General features: G+C 55.7%; 2 protein-coding genes across 2 annotated transcripts in view; both read left to right on the forward strand.

Moving 5' to 3' along the window:
• ELMO2 (engulfment and cell motility 2) overlaps nt 1-18,369 on the forward strand; it is a 48,127-nt gene that overhangs the window by 8,466 nt on the left and 21,292 nt on the right. The window lies entirely within an intron of this gene.
• On the forward strand, nt 157-14,907 carry DDX27 (DEAD-box helicase 27). Its single transcript, XM_060233503.1, has 21 exons — nt 157-251; nt 341-478; nt 576-647; nt 3,572-3,725; nt 8,823-8,872; nt 8,963-9,067; nt 10,377-10,482; nt 10,571-10,744; nt 10,825-10,975; nt 11,064-11,163; nt 11,625-11,766; nt 12,330-12,483; nt 12,567-12,648; nt 12,739-12,916; nt 13,179-13,285; nt 13,527-13,632; nt 13,724-13,818; nt 13,915-14,044; nt 14,186-14,273; nt 14,517-14,591; nt 14,685-14,907. Exons 1-21 carry the CDS (start codon nt 165-167, stop codon nt 14,698-14,700), a joined length of 2,310 nt encoding a protein of 769 aa, XP_060089486.1. The 5' UTR covers nt 157-164; the 3' UTR covers nt 14,701-14,907.

An 18,369-nucleotide genomic window follows, 5' to 3' on the forward strand; every position in this document is an offset into this window, starting at 1 on the left:
CTCTGCCCCGCGGCGCCACTTTCGCTTTCCACTTCCCCGCCAGCCCCGCCCCCGCCCGCCCCCGGGGCGTGGCTTCCCTCCCTCTCCGCGCGCCTGCGCCGCCCTCGCCCCGCGCTTCCGCCCGCCCTTGGTGACGCAGTTCCGGGTGCCTGGGCGAAGGAGGCATGGCCGCCCTGCAGCTGCTGCCCGTCGGGGCCGGCGGAGACCCCCCGCGGGAGGAGGAGGAGGAGACGGACTCGGAGCAGGAGGAGGTGGGCGGCGGGCGGGACCCCGGGGAGGGCGGGCGGGCAGGGCAGGGGGGCAGCAGCCTCACTCCCTCCCTCTTGTCTCCCTCCCGCAGGAGGAGGCGTCGGCGGGGCCCGGCCGGGGCCGGAGCAGAGCAGGAGACTTCGCGGCGGGGTTCGTGTTCGCCGAGCAGGAGGCCGCCGGGCCGGGCGGAGGGACTTGGGCGGAGGCGCTGGGCCAGCTGCGCAGCCAGGTGGGGCCCCTCCCCCCTCCCTCCCTCCCGTGGGCGGGGCCCCCGTCCTCCCCCCCTGCAGCCACCCCCCTCGGTGTCTCTGCTTCCCCCCCCGTAGAAGAGGAAGGCCGCCTCCGCCACCAGCCTCGACGAGAAGATCGCACGCGTCAGGAGGACGAGGAGGGCGCAGGTGAGAGCTGCTGCTGCTGCTGCTGGGACCACCCTTTGGGGGCCTTTCTAAAGAGAGGCTGCATGGCCCTTGACAGCAACGAAGATCCTGTGAATTTAGGGGGAGGTCTTTGTGAGTTTCCTGCATTGGGCAGGGGGTTGGACTAGATGACTCTGGAGGGTCCCTTCCAACTCTAGGATTCTATGATTCTATACAATTCTATGATTTTACTCTAGAACAGGGGGGGCCAACAGTAGCTCTTCAGAAGTTTTCTTTGCCTACAAGTCCCATCAGCCCCAGCCATCAGCCATGCTGGCTGGGGCTGATGGGAGTTGTAGGCAAAGAAAACTTCTGAAGAGCTACTGTTGGCCACCCGTGGTGTAAAATGTCAGGAATAAAGGTCTACTGTGATGGGATGATCCAATGCAGATATCATGAGGATCCATGAGGATATGTGCTTCAAAGCCATGTTTTCGCTCCATGATGTTGCCACGATGCCAAGCATCCATGATTTCCGGTGTGTAAACGCATGAGGATCCATGGTGCAAAACCAATTTCTTGGTCCATGGTACTGCCATGCGATTTGGTCTGACGCTGGTACGACCCAATATAGAAATCCTGAGGATCTACGCTTCAGAACCATGGGTTGGCGCCATAGTGCTGCCATAAAGCCGTGGATTTCTGGGGTGCAAGCTCAGCCCAAGGACACAAAATGTGATTGGATGGGGATATTGGGGTGCCTCAAAGGAAAAATCATGAGGATCCATGAGAATCCGTGGTACAAATCCAACTTCTTTGGTCCATGGTGCTGCCCCAAAGCTGTGGATCCATGATTTCTGGGGTGCAAACTCTGCCCATGGACACGATATGAAATAGGATGGTGAGCTTGGGGGGATCCAAGGCAAAAATCATGAGGATCCGTGGTTCAAAACCAAGTTGTTGGTCCATGGTGCTGCCACGAAGCCGTGGATCCATGATTTCTGTGGTGCAAGCTCTGCCATGGACATGATTTGTGATTGGATGGTGAGGGTGGGGGGATCCAAAGCAAAAATCATGAGGATCCAAGAGGATCCATGGTTGAATACCAAGTTTTTGGTACATGGTTCTGCCACGAAGTCGTGGATCCATGATTTCTGTATTGCAAGCTCTGCCAAGGAGCATAATATGTGATTGGATGGTTGGCTTGAGGGCAAAAATCACGATCCGTGGTTTGGAACATGTTTTTCCACTGTTGTGGCACCACAGATTCCTGGAGGTATGATTTTTCTGGTGTTACCTATAGTCTAAGACAGGATCCACAGCATGATGGTGGTTTCATTTCATTTCACCATAAAAATCATATGAATTCATTAGGATCTGTGCTTTGGAACCCTGTTTTTGCTCTCATGAGGCGCAACGGATCCATGGAGGCATGATTTTTGTGGTCCTGCCTATAGTCTAAGACAGGATCTACAGAATAATAGTGGTTTGATTTCATTTCAACGTAAAAATCACATGAATTCATGAAGATCCATGTAGATCCGACTTTTACCCAGACCCCTTCTGGGACCACCAGGCCTCCTCCTCTCGCCGGGCTTTAGCCAGGCCCTGCAAATAGGAGCTCTTTGGGGACCTTTCTAAAGAGAGGCTTTTCAACAGAGGCTGGATGGCCACCTGGCAGCAACGAAGATCCTGTGAATTTAGGAGGAGGGGTTTGTGAGTTTCCTGCATTCAGGGCTTTGCCCTCCCACTAGGCAATCTAGGTGGCTGCCTAGGGTGCCGGGAGGGTGGGGTCACAAAATTGGGCTTCCCACCCCCTTCCCAGTGCCCCAGGCAAGCACCTAGTTTGCCTTTCTCCCAGCCCTCACCACACGCCCCTCCCTTCACCTACCCCCTGCGGCTCCCACCTCCCTGGATGGCAGAGGAGGCAGTGGGGGTCGCCCTTTCAGGACACTCTACCTGAGGGAGGGTGAGCACAGCCTGGCCTCGCAACACCATTTTACCCGCAATTTCAGTGTTCGGCCGGGGAGGGGGTGTGCTCTAGAGAGCCGGAACGTGACGCTAGAGCCGGTTCTGGCATTGAAATTGGCACGGGGGGTGGGGGTGGGAAAGGGTCTGGAGGGAGGGGGGAGGGGGGAGCAGGGGGCGCCAGGCAGCGAGTCTGCCTAGGGCGCCATGTGTCTGCATTGTGCAGGGGGTTGCACTGTATGACCCTGGAGGTCCCTTCCAACTCTCCTTTGGGTTCTATCTGTTTCATCTCTCTCTCTCTGCTTTACAGCAGTTTGCAAAAACACCACAAAAAGTTTAGTGAACACCAAAGCAGCTGATTTCCAATTTCTTCCTTTCTGCTTATTGACCTGGCTTATCTGCATCTCTGCTACTTCCCTTGGAGGGAAAGGGGATTACCGGTACATAGTGGATCACAGAGCAGCCAGACTGCACTTAGAGACACTTCTTGATAGATTCGGATGGGTAGCCACGTTGGTCTGAAGCAACGCGACAAAGCTGGAGTCCCCTTGCCCCAACAAAGCTTAACTGTGGGCATAAGCTTTTGGGTGTGTTTGTGTAAAAGCTTCTCCCCAGACTCAAACTGTGTTCAGTTTTATTTCTCCTCTTTCTTTTACTGAGACTCAGTGTTGGTTGTCCAGAATATCAGTTATCCTGGTCTAAAAGGTGGGTCTCCTGATTAGCAACATAATAGGCTTGGCTCAGCTTCGTGCAGCAGCCTGAAGTGATACACAGAATATTAGATCTGGTGCTTTAAGCTGCTACAAAATGACTGCCTCAGGAGGCTGAGCCAGGCTCCCATATCTTCAGGAAAGGAAGGGGGTGGGGGACAGAAAGTGCCTGGGGGAAGATAATGGGAGGGAGGGAGGGAGAAAGTGAGGGTGAAACATGCAGCAAAGAAGGGGATGTTGACCTGCCGCTTCTGAAGTCCATGGTTGAGCTTGTGGTATCTGTCATAGGAGAAGCGGACAAAACAAGAAACAGCAAACGGAGATGCCAAAGAGACTGCGCATGAGGCCGAGGATAAGGCAAGCCTTGAAGACAGCGAGGAGGAGGAGGAGGAGGAGGAAGAAGGCTACTCCTCTGCAGAGGAGGGAATCTTTTCAACAGCAGGTAACTAGGACTAAATACTGCGACCATAGGGAAGCAAAGAGTAAGTGTCAGGGCCGTAGCCAAAATTCTATTTATTTTTTTTTTGGGGGGGGGGGCTTTTTAAAAACTCGGGGCACCTGAATTTTTAAAAAGTGCACTCCACCTAAAAGAAAAAAAATCCCTACTAGCCACTCACCCACCCACCTGACCTTCCTTCCCCCCGTCCCCACCATGGCTTAGAGCTGCCCGGCCTCCCCAGCCATTCAGTTGGCATGGGAGGGGTGGCAGGAGCAGCCTGCACCCTCCAGGTGTGATTTAAAGACCCCACCAAAGTTGGCAGCTGCTTCTGCCCCCCCCTCCTCGCAATTTGAATGGCCAAGGAGCCAGGGTGACCCTCCAGCTGCTGTGGAGGCAGGGAGGGAAGACCTCAGGCTGCCACCTCCCCCCCCACAATCCCCCCCTCCCCCCCTCTCCCTAGGGCTGCTGCTGCTGTAGTCTGGCCACCTCCTCCCTCTCCCACCATTCATATAATGCCAGCGGAGCTGCAGAAACAGCCGCCGATCTCCAGGAGCGATTTAAAGAACCTTGAACTCACACATGGAAGTCGGGGGCATCTCCTGCCGCTTCTCTGGTCAATTCGAATGGCAGGGGAGGGAGGCGGCAGCCCTGAAGGGAAGGCCTTGGCTGCCACCCCCCCCCCCATTCAAATCGCATGAGAGGGGTAGTAGGAATGCTCCCTGAACAGCTGGTTGGCGGGACTTTAAATTGGTCCCGGAGGCCGGCAGCTGCTCCTGCTGATTCGCCAGCACAGTTTGAATTGCAGAGGAAGGAATTGCAGAGGAAGGGCAAGGCCCCTGCAGCCCTTCCACATAGCTGGGCGTGTTGAGTGACTCTGGCCCAGGTGATTTCCGTGCGTTCTCTTTGGGCAGGTATATTCTGATGCAGCCTTCTGCCATGTTATGTGCCAGGCTTCTGTGCTCACCAGTTCTAAAGGAGGAGCAGCGCGTCTTGGTTGTTGCAACAGAAATAGTTTGTTGTTCAGATACACTGATTTTCAGTCTAGAAAGAAACTGAAGCTGTGCTAACCTGGCATAATAAATGAAACGAAAATGTTGGTGTAGATATGGGGCGATCCATAAATTGAAGGAGGAGGCCTCAACAACAAACTCTTCAGGGAAACATTAGCATGAATTATAACACATTTGATACCATGCTTGTGGCTGGCTGCACCCCACTTTCACAGCTGTTCTGCTTTATGATATATTTACGGTCCTGCGTTGTCTCCTGAGTTTGCTTTGCATTTCTGTTGGGTTTATTTTTAATTATGCTTGATCAGCTCTCAGTTCAGTTTTTTTTTTTGCTGTTTCACTGGCTTTTCTAATTGCTGTTTTATCTGCTCCCACTCTGGAGTAATTTGCATGCAGAACCATTCACATGTCCTCCCCCCTGCCCCCTTAGAGGCCACCCCTCCACCCACCCCTTCTACGTTCTCTTGGGGAGTCCTTTATTGTGCTTGCAACTGAAGGGAAAATACTGTGTGAGTGCGACACATGGTTTCAGTGGGGCTTCTTCAAAGACTTTCGTGTTTGCAGGCACCAGGTCCCAACGGATGTAGTTGTAGGGCACAAAGCTGGCAAGGGGACTAAAGCCGAAAGGCTCCCTGCATTCTGGGAAATGGCCCAGGCTCTGAGCTCACCTCTGCCAGTTGCACCCGCTGCAGGGAGGTAATCACAGCTTAAATCTGTCGTTTGTTTGATTCGCTTTTGGGGAAAAGCAGGGGTGGCTTCCGTGGGTGGTGGGCTTTGTGAAGACAGGATCTCCATGCTAGCAATGCTGATTTCCATTTTTGGGAACTTCTGTCTTCCCCCCTTCCCCTTAAAAAGAAGTGTGGTTTAGTACGGAACTAGAGGCAGAAAGAGAGAGGCAGTGTCTTATTTTTGGACTTCTTCCTTCTGTTTGAAAGCGTTTCTTCTTGTAAGATTTCTTTCCAGCTTCTGAGCTCGTGTCCCTCTATAACGTGCTCTTGCCTGGAGCAGACTAGCAGCAACAAGGTGAAGGAGTGAGGAGGCTGTGGGGGTGTGCTGCGTTGCTTGCGTGCCATCTCAGCCAAGTGGGTGGCGACTTCCCTGTGCCAAGTTTCATTCATTTTCTAGCATTTTTGTCCTTTCCAGTGACTCTTGTTTTCTCGTAATGTGATCAAGCCTGATATACTTCATGATGTGTGTTAATCTTTGTGATTCTAAGAGCTCTTTCTGTTTCTGCTTCTCAGCAGAGGTTGGAGCTGCAGCCCGAAAGACTCCTTCCTTGCCTTGGAGGAAGCACGTTCTGAGGAGACGTGATGGGGGTTGCCCTCCAAAGAACTTCTCCTAGAGCCAGAATGTGCACCAGGCTCTTCAGGCTGATCTTGACAGGCTGGGAAGCTGGGTTAAAACAAATAGAATGAATTTTAATGGGGATAAATGTAAAGTTCTGCATTTAGGTAGGAAAAATCCAGTGCACCATTAGAGGATGGGGGAGACTTGTCTTGCAGTAATTTGTGTGAAAAGGATCTAGGTATCATAGTGGACCATACACTGAACATAGCTCAGCTCCGTGATGCTGTAGCTAAAGAGCCAAATGCGATTTTGGCCTGTATCAACAGAAGTACTGTGTCCCTGTCAGGCAAAGTGACGGTATCACTTTACTCTGCTGTGGTTAGATGTCACCTGTGTTTTGTGTTCAGTTTTGGGCACCACAATTTGAAGAAGGCTATAGACAAGCTGGAACAGGTCCAGAGGAGGGCAGATGGTGAGGGGGTCTGGAGACCAAGTTCTACAAGGAAGAACTGAAGGAGCTGGGCATGTTTAGCCTGGAGAGGAGACGACTGAGAGGTGATATGATCATCATCTTCAGGTCCTTGAAAGGCTGTCACATAGAGGATGGTGCAGAGTTGTTTTTTGTTGCCCCAGAAGGGCAGACCAGGACCAGTGGGTTGAAATTAAGAGATTTTGACTCAACGTTAGGAAGAACTTCCTGACTGTCAGAGCAATTCTTCAGTGGAACAGGCTTCCTCCTCGGGAGGTGGTGGGCTCTCCTCCTTTGGAAGTTTTTAAATAGAGGCTGGATGGCCACCTGACAGCAATGAGGATCCTGTGACTTTAGGGGGAGGTGTTTGTGAGTTTCCTGCATTGTGCAGGGGGTTGGATTAGATGACCCTGGAGGTGCCTTCCAACTCCAGGATTCCTGACCATTAGAGCGGTTCATCAGTGGATCAGGCTTCCTCCTCAGGAGGTGGTGGGCTCTCCTTCCTTGGAGGTTTTGAAACAGAGGCTGGATGGCCATCTGACAGCAATGAGGATCCTGTGAATTTAGGGGGAGGGGTTTGTGAGTTCCCTGCATTGTGCAGGGGGTTGGACTAGACGACCCTGGAGGTCCCTTCCAACTCAGGAGGTGGTGGGCTCTCCTCTCCTTCCTTGGAGGTTCTTCAACAGAGGCTAGATGGCCACCTGACAGCAATGAAGGTCCTGTGAATTTAGGGGGAGGTGTTTGTGAGTTTCCTGCCTTGTGCAGGGGGCTGGACTAGACGACCCTGGAGGTCCCTTCCAACTCAGGAGGTGGTGGGCTCTCCTTCCTTGGAGGTTCTTCAACAGAGGCTAGATGGCCACCTGACAGCAATGAAGGTCCTGTGAATTTAGGGGGAGGTGTTTGTGAGTTCCCTGCATTGTGCAGGGGGTTGGACTAGACGACCCTGGAGGTCCCTTCCAACTCAGGAGGTGGTGGGCTCTCCTCTCCTTCCTTGGAGGTTCTTCAACAGAGGCTAGATGGCCACCTGACAGCAATGAAGGTCCTGTGAATTTAGGGGGAGGTGTTTGTGAGTTCCCTGCATTGTGCAGGGGGTTGGACTAGACGACCCTGGAGGTCCCTTCCAACTCAGGAGGTGGTGGGCTTTCCTCTCCTTCCTTGGAGGTTCTTCAACAGAGGCTAGATGGCCATCTGACAGTAACGCTGATTCTGTGAACTTAGGTAGAACATGAGAAGGACAGGGAAGGTCGCACCAGGGCTTCGTTCTTGTGGCCTCTTCTTTACATGCCCAGGGAAATGCTGTTTGACACTTTGGATTCAGGCAGCAGTTTTTCTCCAGGCCGGTTTTGCCAGGATTCCTGGGAGTTTTTTCTGCTGGGAGCAGAGACCACTGGGTGCATGTATGGGGGGTGGGGAGTACTTGTGAATTTCCTGCATTGTGCAGGGAGTTGGACTAGATCAGGGGTTCCCAACCCCCGGGCCGCGGCTTGTTTGTAGCGCCCCCCCCCCTCGTTTTCACCATTTTAAGGCCGGGGAAGGGAAGGAGGCAAGGGCAGCTGGTTCGCCACTGCTGCGGTTTTCCCGCCAATCAGCTGATTGACTGGGGGGGGTCAACCAGGGAGGCGCTTCACGGCCCCTTCCCCGGCCTTAAAATGGTGAAAACGGGGAGGAGGTGGCTGTGGGGGGGTGACAAAGGAGGGAGGAGGAGGCTGTGGGGGGGCAGGGGGGGCTGAATTGGGTGCCCCAACCCTGCCGGCCCTGGGGCCACGGTTGGCGGGCCAGCCCTGGTGCCAAAAAGGTTGGGGACCACTGGACTAGATGTCCCTGGAGGTCCCCACCAACTCTATGATTCTACTTGCTTAGAAGTAGTTCCTGTTAAAATCCGTGGTGTTTATTTCTTTGTAGATGTGCAATGTTAAATTGGTTTTGATTGATTAGATCAGGTGGCAGATTTTTTTAGTGCTTATAAAAACCATGTTGTGAAAGAAGCAGATTCCCCCTTGTGTGGGTGGGGGGAATGTGTCTTCCGAGACAGAACTGGCTCTGAGATATGTGTGTGGCATGAGGAATTGAACAGATCAGGTTTTGTTGCAGCAGGAATTGGGAAATGTGGTCATTATGCAGTGGAGCCGTGAAGGCTGAAAAGTGAGTTTTGGGCAGGCTTCCCAAATCAAAGCCAGTTTGTCACGCCTTCAAAGAGCATTTCCACACACAGTCACTGGAGTTAATCCAGGGACGATCGAGTCCTAAATCACTCCCTGAAGGTGCCCCTGACTGAGCTCTTGAGCCGCATCCGGTGCCCTGAAGATCTGATGTTTGGCTTTTGTTCCTTGGCAGATACGCTCAAGGTGAAGGGGAAGCAGAAGCGGAAAGGAGGGGGAGAAGAGGTGAGTTTGGGAAGCCCAGGGCTGCTGCCAGGAGGGGAAGAGCCCCTCCCGCCAGCACAGCACAGCACAGCCAGCTCTCTCTCTTTCTAGGATCCTGCTTTCCAGGAAGTGGAGCTCGTCTTTGGTGAAGACGCGTCGCAGTACGATGACAGCCTGGGATTCCAAGACATGAACCTCTCGCGCCCCTTGCTGAAGGCGAGTCCTTTCAGTGGAAGCCAAGAACGGGAGGAGTGGGTGTGGGGCGGAGAGCGGAGCTGTCTCCACTGAAGGCCTCTGTGCTCCCCAAAGCCGTGACCCCCCCCCCCCAGGGACTTGTCTGGGTTTTCTGGAGTTCAGAGACCTCTTCTGTGAAGTTGCCTGCTTGTTTGACTTCACGGTTATTGACTAGATAGAAACATGGAAGCCACGTGGGGGCTGCTCAAGGCATTTCCTCCAAGATCCAGGCTGGAACTTCCTGGGTTTTTGAGCATGTGAAAATGTAGTCTTCTGACAACTGGGCCGGGTCCCACAGAGGACTCCGGCAGGTGGAATGGGGCGGGGGAGGATTGTCACTTCCCCTCATGCTGCTCCCGCGTCTTCCATGAACAGCAGTAGGAAGGAGAAGCCCCTTTGGCGTGTGGGAATGGCTAGCGGGTCTGGGGGAGGTGCTGCGACAGGAGGAAGGAAGAGACACGGCCAAACACTTGCGGCTGCATCCGGCCCAGGTGGCCTGCCAAGGCCCTTTTCTCTCCTGTGGCCTCACTCTCTGGAGTCTTTGCCTCCTCCCCCCCTCTCCCTCCCTGGGTTGATCTGCCTCCCTGTCCCTTCTGGTGGCAGCAGCCCTGGGAGGACTTGAGCCTGCTTTTGCACACAGGCACTGCTTGGCGGTGGTCTGCTCACCCTTGCGGGGGGGGGGGGCAGCTGCCATCTGCCAGGTGGTTTCCTGAGTCTTGGAAGGTCTGGCGGGTTGGTTGGTTTGAGGCAGGAAGGGGACGCGGCTCACCCTGGCTGCCTCCCCGCTTGAGAGCCGGCCGTGCCACAGTGCTGCGAGTGTCCGTCAGGGAGGCTTGCTGGCCACGCCCTCTTTCTCAGGAAGGAGGGTGGTTGGGAGGCCAGAGGGGCGCTGCAGGAGAGCAGTGGTTCAGTGGGGGACGGCACCTGCTTTGCTCACGGAAGGGCCCCAGTTCAAAGGGGCAGGCGGAGGGTGCCGTGAAGGCCCTCCCTCTTCTGCCTGGGAGCAGCGGCCGGTCAGAGGAGGCCAGGCTGACCTGGGGAGGGGGTGGCTTGGTGTGCTGGAAGAAGGCAGCAGCAGTGCACAGCCACGGGCAGGAGAGGAGGGGCAAAGCGAGGCGAGGCCTTTCTGCAGAGCATTGGGAGGGCTGCATGGGGCGCCTCTGGGGACGCAGCTGCTTGTGCCCTGCTGAGGTGGGCCTAGTGGGGGCAAGAGGGGAGGGCCACTCTAGAGCTGGGCAGGCCAGGGCCCTGGTGCATCCCCCTCGGATAAGGCAGCCTCTTCTCCTTGCAGGCAATCACCGCCCTTGGCTTCAAGCAGCCCACGCCCATCCAGAAGGCCTGCATCCCCGTGGGGCTGCTGGGGAAGGACATTTGTGCTTGTGCTGCTACCGGGACAGGTGAGCGCCAGGCCCAAGTGGAAGCGGGGTCCCCCCCCCGGCTGCCTAGGGCTTGGGGTTCAGCTGCTCCTCGGCCTGTCTCTTCCAGGGAAGACGGCAGCCTTCGTCCTGCCTGTCCTGGAACGCCTGATCTACAAGCCCCGGCAGGCCCCCGTGACGCGCGTGCTGGTCCTCGTGCCTACCCGAGAGCTGGGCATCCAAGTGCACTCTGTCACCAGGCAGCTGGCGCAGTTCAGCAGCATCACCACCTGCTTGGCAGTGGGTGAGTGAAGGGGGCTGGTGGGGGGGCGGGGCTGGGCTGGGCTGCTCGGCCTTCCGGCCTCTTGACGGGTCTCGTTGCAGGCGGGCTGGACCTCAAGAGCCAGGAGGCAGCCCTGCGAGCAGGCCCCGACATCCTCGTCGCCACTCCCGGACGGCTGATCGACCACCTGCACAACTGCCCCTCCTTCCACCTCAGCAGCATCGAGGTCCTCATCCTGGACGAGGCTGACCGGTGAGGAAGGAGGGGCTGCTCTTCCTGGGCCTCAGTGGGGGGGCTCCTGCCCCCCCCCCCCCCCGCTCAACCCTCTCCCCTCCCCCAGGATGCTGGACGAATACTTTGAGGAGCAGATGAAAGAGATCATTCGGCTGTGTGCGCGGCATCGCCAGACCATGCTCTTCTCTGCCACCATGACGGAGGAGGTACGGAGGGAGGGAGGGAGGCTGGCTGGCTTCTCGGGGCGGGGGGGGGGGGGGCTGAGAGGGCAGGTGGAACCAGGAGGGGGGCGCTCTCTCCCTCTCCCTTTGGCATCTTTCTGTGGGAAGGAAGGGGTGTCCTGCTGTCTCACAGGGACCGGCGGGCAGACCTGACGCACTTTCCCTCTTGGGAGAGCCAGTTTGGTGTAGTGGTGAAGTGTGCAGACTCTTATCTGGGAGAACCGGGTTTGATTGCCCACTCGCAGCTGCTGGAATGGCCTTCTTGGGTCAGCCATAGCTCTGGCAGAGGTTGTCCTTGAAAGGGCATCTGCTGTGAGAGTTCTCTCAGCCCCACACACTCACGGGGTGTCTGTTGTGGGGGAGGAAGGGAAAGGAGATTGTGAGCCGCTCTGAGACTCTTCGGAGTTAGGGCGGGATATAAATCCAATATCTTCTTCTTCGGGCAGGTGAAGGACCTGGCGTCTGTCTCCCTGAAGAACCCAGTCCGGATCTTTGTGAACAGCAACACGGACGTCGCCCCGTTTCTGCGCCAGGAGTTTGTCCGCATCCGTCCCAATCGTGAGGGGGACCGGGAGGCCATCGTAGCCGGTGGGAGCTTGGGAGAGGAGAGTGGGAGGGCTCTGGGAGGCTGGGGGCGAGGTTGCCAATCCCCAGGCAGGGCAGGGGATCCCCTGGTTTGGAGGCCCTTCCCCCGCTTTAGGCTCACCAGAAAGTGGGAGAGGGGGGAGGGAAATGTCTGCTGGGCATTCCATTATTCCCTATGGAGACCAATTCCCATAGGGTATAATGGAGAATTGACCCACGGGTATCTGGTGCTTGTGTGTGGGGGGTGTTTTTTGAGGTAGAGGCACCAAATTTGCAGCATAGCATCCGATGCTTCTCCTGAAAAGACCCTCCAAGTTTCAGAAGGATTGGACCAGGGGGTCCAATTCTGTGAGCCCCCAAAGAAGCTGCCCCTAGCCTTCATTATTTCCAGTGGAGGGAAGGCATTTCAGAGGTGTGCAGAGGTCCCTGTAAATGCGATGGCCGGAACGCCCTCTGGAGTTCAGTCATGCTTGGCACAGCCTCCCCCAAAGTCCCCAGATACATCTTGGCAACGCTGGCTGGGGGTGCGGCTTCCCTCTTGACGGGGCCCCTCCTCTCGTCTCCAGCGCTGCTGATGCGGACGTTCCCGGACCACGTGATGCTCTTCACGCAGACCAAGAAGCAGGCCCACCGCCTGCACATCCTCCTGGGGCTGCTGGGCTTGCGGGTCGGGGAGCTGCACGGGAACCTCTCCCAGGCCCAGCGGCTGGAGGCTCTCCGGTAGGTGGGAGGGGCGGGGCGAGGGAGGGAGGGCGGGAGGGAGGGCTGCCTCCCTCCCCACTGATGGCCTCTTTCCCCTGCAGCCGCTTCAAGGATGAGCAGATTGATGTGCTGGTGGCCACGGACGTTGCTGCGCGGGGCCTCGACATCGAAGGCGTCAAAACGGTCAGGAGCCACCGGCCTCCCCTCCCTCTCTGTGGCAGCGGCTTGCTTTCTCCCCCCTCTCATCCCTTCCCCTCCTCTCTGTCATCTCAGGTGATCAATTTCACAATGCCGAACACCACCAAACATTACGTGCACCGTGTGGGGCGTACCGCACGGGCCGGGCGCGCAGGCCGCTCTGTGTCTCTGGTGGGGGAAGAAGAGCGCAAGATGCTGAAGGAGATCGTCAAGGCCGCCAGAGCGCCCGTCAAGGCCCGGCTGCTCCCCCAGGGTGTGTGTGATTGTGGGCTACCCTCTGCTCGCAGGTCCCATAGGAATCGGGGGGGGGGGGGTCAGTCATGCCACATCCTCCTGGGCAACCAGCAGGCACCTTAACGTTTGTTGCCAGCCAGGGAGGCCTTGAGGGCACAGTCCACGTGCCCATAAGCACTGTCAGCGCCTTGCCTGGGGCGCTGTGTGTGGTGTTGGCGGGGAAGTGGGCTTTGGCAAGCCTGGTGACGTCGGCTGTGCTCCTCCCTCCCTCCCCCCCCCAGATGTGATCTTGCGGTTCCGGGAGAAGATAGAGAAGCTGGAGGTAGACATCTATGCGGTCCTGCGCCTGGAGCGGGAGGAGCGGGAGCTGCAGCACTCGGAGGCGCAGGTGAGGGGAGGGATGCGGGGGAGGGGGGGCGGTCTGTCTGCAGGGAGCTTCACAAGAGCTGCTCTCTCAGGCCCAGGGCCGAGGGAAGTTCTGCTGGCCACTTCGAAGGGGGTTGCTGCTCTGTTCACCCCTCCCTGCGGCCTGCACCCGGACTCGCACTTGTGGCCCACGTTGTTTTCCTCCTCTGCCTGAGGGCTTCACTTAGAGGCTGCTTTCCCCTTCCTCCCTCCCTCCCTCCCAGCTCAATACTGCCAAGCGGAAACTGGAGACTGGCAGGCAGGAGGCAACAGAGGGGGCCATCAGCCGCAGCTGGTTTCAGACCAAGGAAGAGAGGAAGAAGGAGAAGCGTAAGATCCCTTCTGGGGCGTGGTGGCAGGCAGTGGCCGTCCCCCAGGCTTCCCCCTCCCACCCTCTGCTCTCCTTGCCTCTTCCCCCCAGTTTCCAAGGCCCTGGAGGAGTTTGACCTGGCTTTGCGGGGCAAGCGGAAGAGAGAGAAGTTCATGAAGGAGAGGCACAAGAAGGCCCAGATGACGGTGAGGGGAGGGCAGCAGGCCAAATGCTGCCATGGGGGGCAGGCCTCCTTCGCTTGGCAGAGCAGAGGTGGTAGCCTGGTGGTGTTTCCTTGGCAGCCCGAGGAGCGGTCCCAGTTTGAGATCTTGAAGGCCCAGATGTATGCCGAACGGCTGGCAAAGAGGAGCCGCCGCCCCACCCGGGCCAGGGCCGTGCCCGAAGATGCTCCACCAGCTACAGCGGCTGCAGGTGGGGGGGTTTTGTTTTAAGGGGGGTGGGTGCAGCAACACGAAGCCCATGGGGAGGGGGGGCTTTAGGGGAAGGTCCTGTTGCTTGCTGGGAGTGCAGAGACTCCATCCAGCCCCTGCCTGACTTCTCTCTTCCCCAAAGGTCCAAAAAAGCCAAAGAAGAAAGCATCTGTGTTTGATGAGGAGCTCACCAACACCAGCAAAAAGGCCCTGAAGCAATATCGGGCTGGGTGAATAGACTGAGGGGCTGCGGGCGGGGGGGGGGGGGTTGCGTCCTGGTGAGCTGCTCCATGAGCCCAGGATGCTGTCGAGAGGGAGTGGGGTGCCCGATGTGCCCTGCTTTGCCTTCTTCCAGGGGGCTTCCTGTGTGTGTCTGATTCCCCCCTCCCTCCTCTGCCTGTGGGATGCAGCAGAGCTGCAGGAAGGACCCTCTTCCGTGGGGCCGTGGAGACATTGACCTCTGCTTTTTCCAGGCCCTCCTTTGGAGACCGCAAGCGCCTGGGCCTCGCCACAAGGAGAAAAGGGGGCAACTTCAAATCCAAGGCCAGGTGAGGAGGCGCTTGCTTTCCACTGCCCCCCTCCCTCCTGCCTCCCCCCCCCCGCCCCCTGATCATACTCTGCTGTCTTGTGTTCTTTCGCAGGTACAGGAGGAAGTGAGAAGAGGACCTCCCGCCTCGCCTGTGCTGCTGTCTGCAAGGAAGGGGGAGGGGCTGTCAATCATCCCTCCTCGGTGGCAGCAGCCTCAGCCCCGGTGGAAGAACCGCCTTCCCTCTCTGGGCCCTGCGCAGCCGGGCTGTGTCTGCACTCTGCCCTGTGGGTGGAGCTTCAAGAGCATCTTTGGAGTAAACACTTTTTCTAATGCTGCCTCAGACATGATGTGTTGAGCACGTGTGCTGGGAACGGGGGGGAGGGGGGCGGGGGGGGCGCGCAGAGGAAGAACTGAGAGCCTTGCCAGGATCAGACTGATCTCTCCCCACAGGAAATAGGGTTCCTCTTCCCCAAGGAAGCAGCTGATTGGTCACTCAGCCCTACAAGGGGGTGGGATTAAGATACAACCCTGTGAGGAGAATTTCCCAGGTTGGAGCAAGCGAGTGGGGTGGAACCTCAGGCCACGCTGACAGCCTCCTGCAAGGAACTGCACTGTCTCCCCTTCTTATTCCACCCCCCTGAAAGTAGAACTGTATATGGAACTTGACATTAAATTCAGCCACAGAAGATTGGAATAGCGAATGTTGGTTTTTAAGAGGGTACAGAGAGGACACAGGAAATAAGAGGCCCGTTAGCCTAACATCTGTCCCAGGCAAATTAATAGAAACTGATCAAAGACAGAATTGTTAGGGGGGGCATAGAGGGACAAAGCCTGCTGAGGGGAAATGAGCACAGCTTCTGCAAAGGGAAGTCCCGCCTCACCAGCCTTTGGGAGTTCTTGGAGAAAGTGAACAAACATGATGATACTGCATTTATATCCCGCCCTCCACTCCGAATCTCAGAGCAGCTCACAATCTCCTTTACCTTCCTCCCACACAACAGACACCCTGTGAGGTAGATGAAGATATTGGATTTATATCCCACCCTCCACTCCGGAGAGTCTCAGAGCGGCTCACAATCTCCTTTCCCTTCCCCGCCCCCCAGACACTCCGTGAGGTAGGTGGTGCTGAGAGGGCTCTGACAGCAGCTGCCCTTTCAAGGACAACTACGAGAGCTCTGGCTGACCCAAGGCCATTCCAGCAGCCACAGGTGGAGGAGTGGGGAATCAAACCCGGTTCTCCAAGATGAGTCCGTGCACTGAACCACTACACCAAACTGGTTCTTAACAAAAACATGTCGGGAACAGTGGCTCAAGAGACATGGACTTCCCAAAGGTTTGAAAGACCAAAGACTTCTGAGTAAGCTCAGCTGTCATGGGATGAGATGGCAGATGGTCTTTAGATTAAAGGCTGGTTAAACAGCAGAAGAAATGGGCAGCTTCTGTAATGGAGGGAAGTGAGCAGTGGGGTCCTACAAGGCTTGGGTTTTAGACCACTATTTCATTTGTTCATAAATGACCTGGAAGGGGAGGTGAGCGGGGTGGTGGCCATGGTTGCAGGTGACACACAATTATTCAGGATGGTGAGAACCAAGGTGGAGCTGAAGATCTCTTGGGGGAAGAGTGGGTGAAGGGGCAACAAATGTGACCAACAGAAGTTAATGTTGGTAAGTGTGAGGCACACATTGTTAGCAAAAATTCCACCTTCAGTTGTATGCTAATATGCACTGAGCTGGCTGAGATGAAGGGAGACCATGGGACAGCCTCCTGTGTGCCACAATAGTGAAAGAGGCTGACTGTGCTGGAGGTTTTAGAGAAAGGTATTGAAAATAAAACTCAATATTCTGATGCTCCTGTGTTAGGGATGGCCACAAACTGGGAAAATGGTGGTTCATTTGCCCCCCTGAAGCAGTGGCTCATGGATTGTTTGATTTTGCAAACTGGTTCATGAGGTGTTAGAATAGCCGCTTCATGAGTCAGAACCCAAACGCACAGGGAGTCTTCAGCAGGCTCTCCTCCAACAGCCTGCCAAGATTGGATTTGAGGTTTCTGAGTTCTAGCTCTAGCTCCCAAAGTTCTAGCTCCCCAAAGCAGGTGTCCCCAGGAAAGCTCAGCTCTAGGTTCAGTCCCTGAGGCCCAGCAAGGGCACTTGTGTTTAAAAGATTGCCCCACTGTGTGTGTGTGGGGGGGAGTCCCTCAGAGCCTCCCCTAAATCAGCCATGCAGCAATTGAAGTAACTTCTCTCTCTGCGGTGCAGGATGAAAGCAGCTAAGTTGGGGTGGTATTCTACTGGTATATAATCTGCTCCCGTAGAGCAGACTGGGCCTTGTGCAGGCGGAACACCCACTTCTTGGCTTTTGGACCTTTCACCTTCAGTGGAACCAAGCAACATCTGGGCCAGAGGACTACAGCCTGAATGATTTTGAATTATTCGTTTTATTATTTTCTCCCCCGCTTTGCAGCATATGCTCGTGCACGTTTCTATTAAACCTTATTATGCCTGTGACGTTACTTAGGTTTGGTGGCTTCATCCCAAACTTTGGCCTCTTTTGGCTACAGCTGCCAAGAAAGTTTGTGGAACTCTGCTTGTCTGTGTCCTCCCTTGCTGGCCCCTGGGCAGTGAGGATTCCCTGGTGTGCGTTGCTCCAAGCCGCCTTGTGTGAGAAAAGGAGCTTGGACAGGCACCCAGGAGCTCTGGGCAGACGAGTCTGTCAATAAATCAGTGGAGACCAGAGTAGCTGTTTCTCCATTGCCCCTTACAGCAGGGGGAGATCTAGAAGACAAGAACACTCCCCTTGCCACCTCTGGGGTAATTACATTAGTCCCTCAAGCCAAACAGGAATTACAGGCTACCATGAGGAGTGACCAAAGAAAATCCACATTCCTATCAGCTCAGGTTGTGGGGAAATGAGGGCCTGGCTAGAACAGGACTGGATCCACTGGGCGAATGGGAAAGGGCAGACTAGCGATCAGATTCTTCTACCCCCACCCCAGCGAGGAGAACTGAAGTTGCAGTTGCTGCTACATGCAGCCTTTGCTTCTGGGAGAGCAGCACTTCACAAAGGATGTGCCCGTTGCTGCTGTTGCTGGTTTAGAAGTGGGACCCTCAATGCCGGAAGGAGCCCAGTGAAGCACCGGGGTGTCAGACGTTGTAACTTACCTCTTTAATATGCCTTAAACTGTTCATGTCCCCTTGCCCTAACTAACTCCATTTTGAATGATTCTGCTAACCCTGTGAATAAAAGTTTGCATTTCAAACACTTTTGCAACAGTTACTAGCTCCCATGGGAATTCCTAGCATAGCACTAACAAATGTAACAGGGCTTTGAAGATAGTGAGCCTCAAGGTAACCAGCAGGGTTCCTTCCTGGAGAAAGAGATAAGGAGGCCTGGAACCGGCTATTGCCTCCCGAAAGTGTGAGAATGGTTTTATTGTTTAGCTTCTGATGTTAGAGGTTAAAATGGCATGTTCTGCTTTGAATTGTATCAATCTCAACTCATCCCTGTCCTAGACAACTAGTTCTCAAATAAGTGGATTAAGCTACTACAAACTATGGTCCGTTTTACTCTGAAGTTCCAAGTCTGACCGGGGGGGGGGGCGCTGCTCTTCCACAAACACAACGGATTCTCTTGCCAAGCGGTGACCGGGGGTGACCAAGAGTCACTACAGAGACTGCTCCACCCTGCCTGAAGCTGGATCCTCCAAACTGAACCTCTAAGTCCAAAGCAGGTAACCTGCTCCAGTTCCACACTGCCACTCACCATGGTTGCAGGCTTTTTGATGCTGAAAGCTGCACCTCA

Source organism: Heteronotia binoei, chromosome 2 (genome assembly GCF_032191835.1).
Source record: "Heteronotia binoei isolate CCM8104 ecotype False Entrance Well chromosome 2, APGP_CSIRO_Hbin_v1, whole genome shotgun sequence".
In the NCBI taxonomy this organism is placed as follows: domain Eukaryota; kingdom Metazoa; phylum Chordata; class Lepidosauria; order Squamata; family Gekkonidae; genus Heteronotia; species Heteronotia binoei.

Bases quoted from the DNA above. Each gene is read 5' to 3' on its own strand.
- DDX27 (XM_060233503.1), top strand. From the start codon at position 165: ATGGCCGCCCTGCAGCTGCTGCCCGTCGGGGCCGGCGGAGACCCCCCG. The intron at 10,745-10,824 runs GTGAGTGAAGGG...GTCTCGTTGCAG, and splicing joins CACCACCTGCTTGGCAGTGG to GCGGGCTGGACCTCAAGAGC. The intron at 14,045-14,185 runs GTGGGGGGGTTT...TCTTCCCCAAAG, and splicing joins ACCAGCTACAGCGGCTGCAG to GTCCAAAAAAGCCAAAGAAG.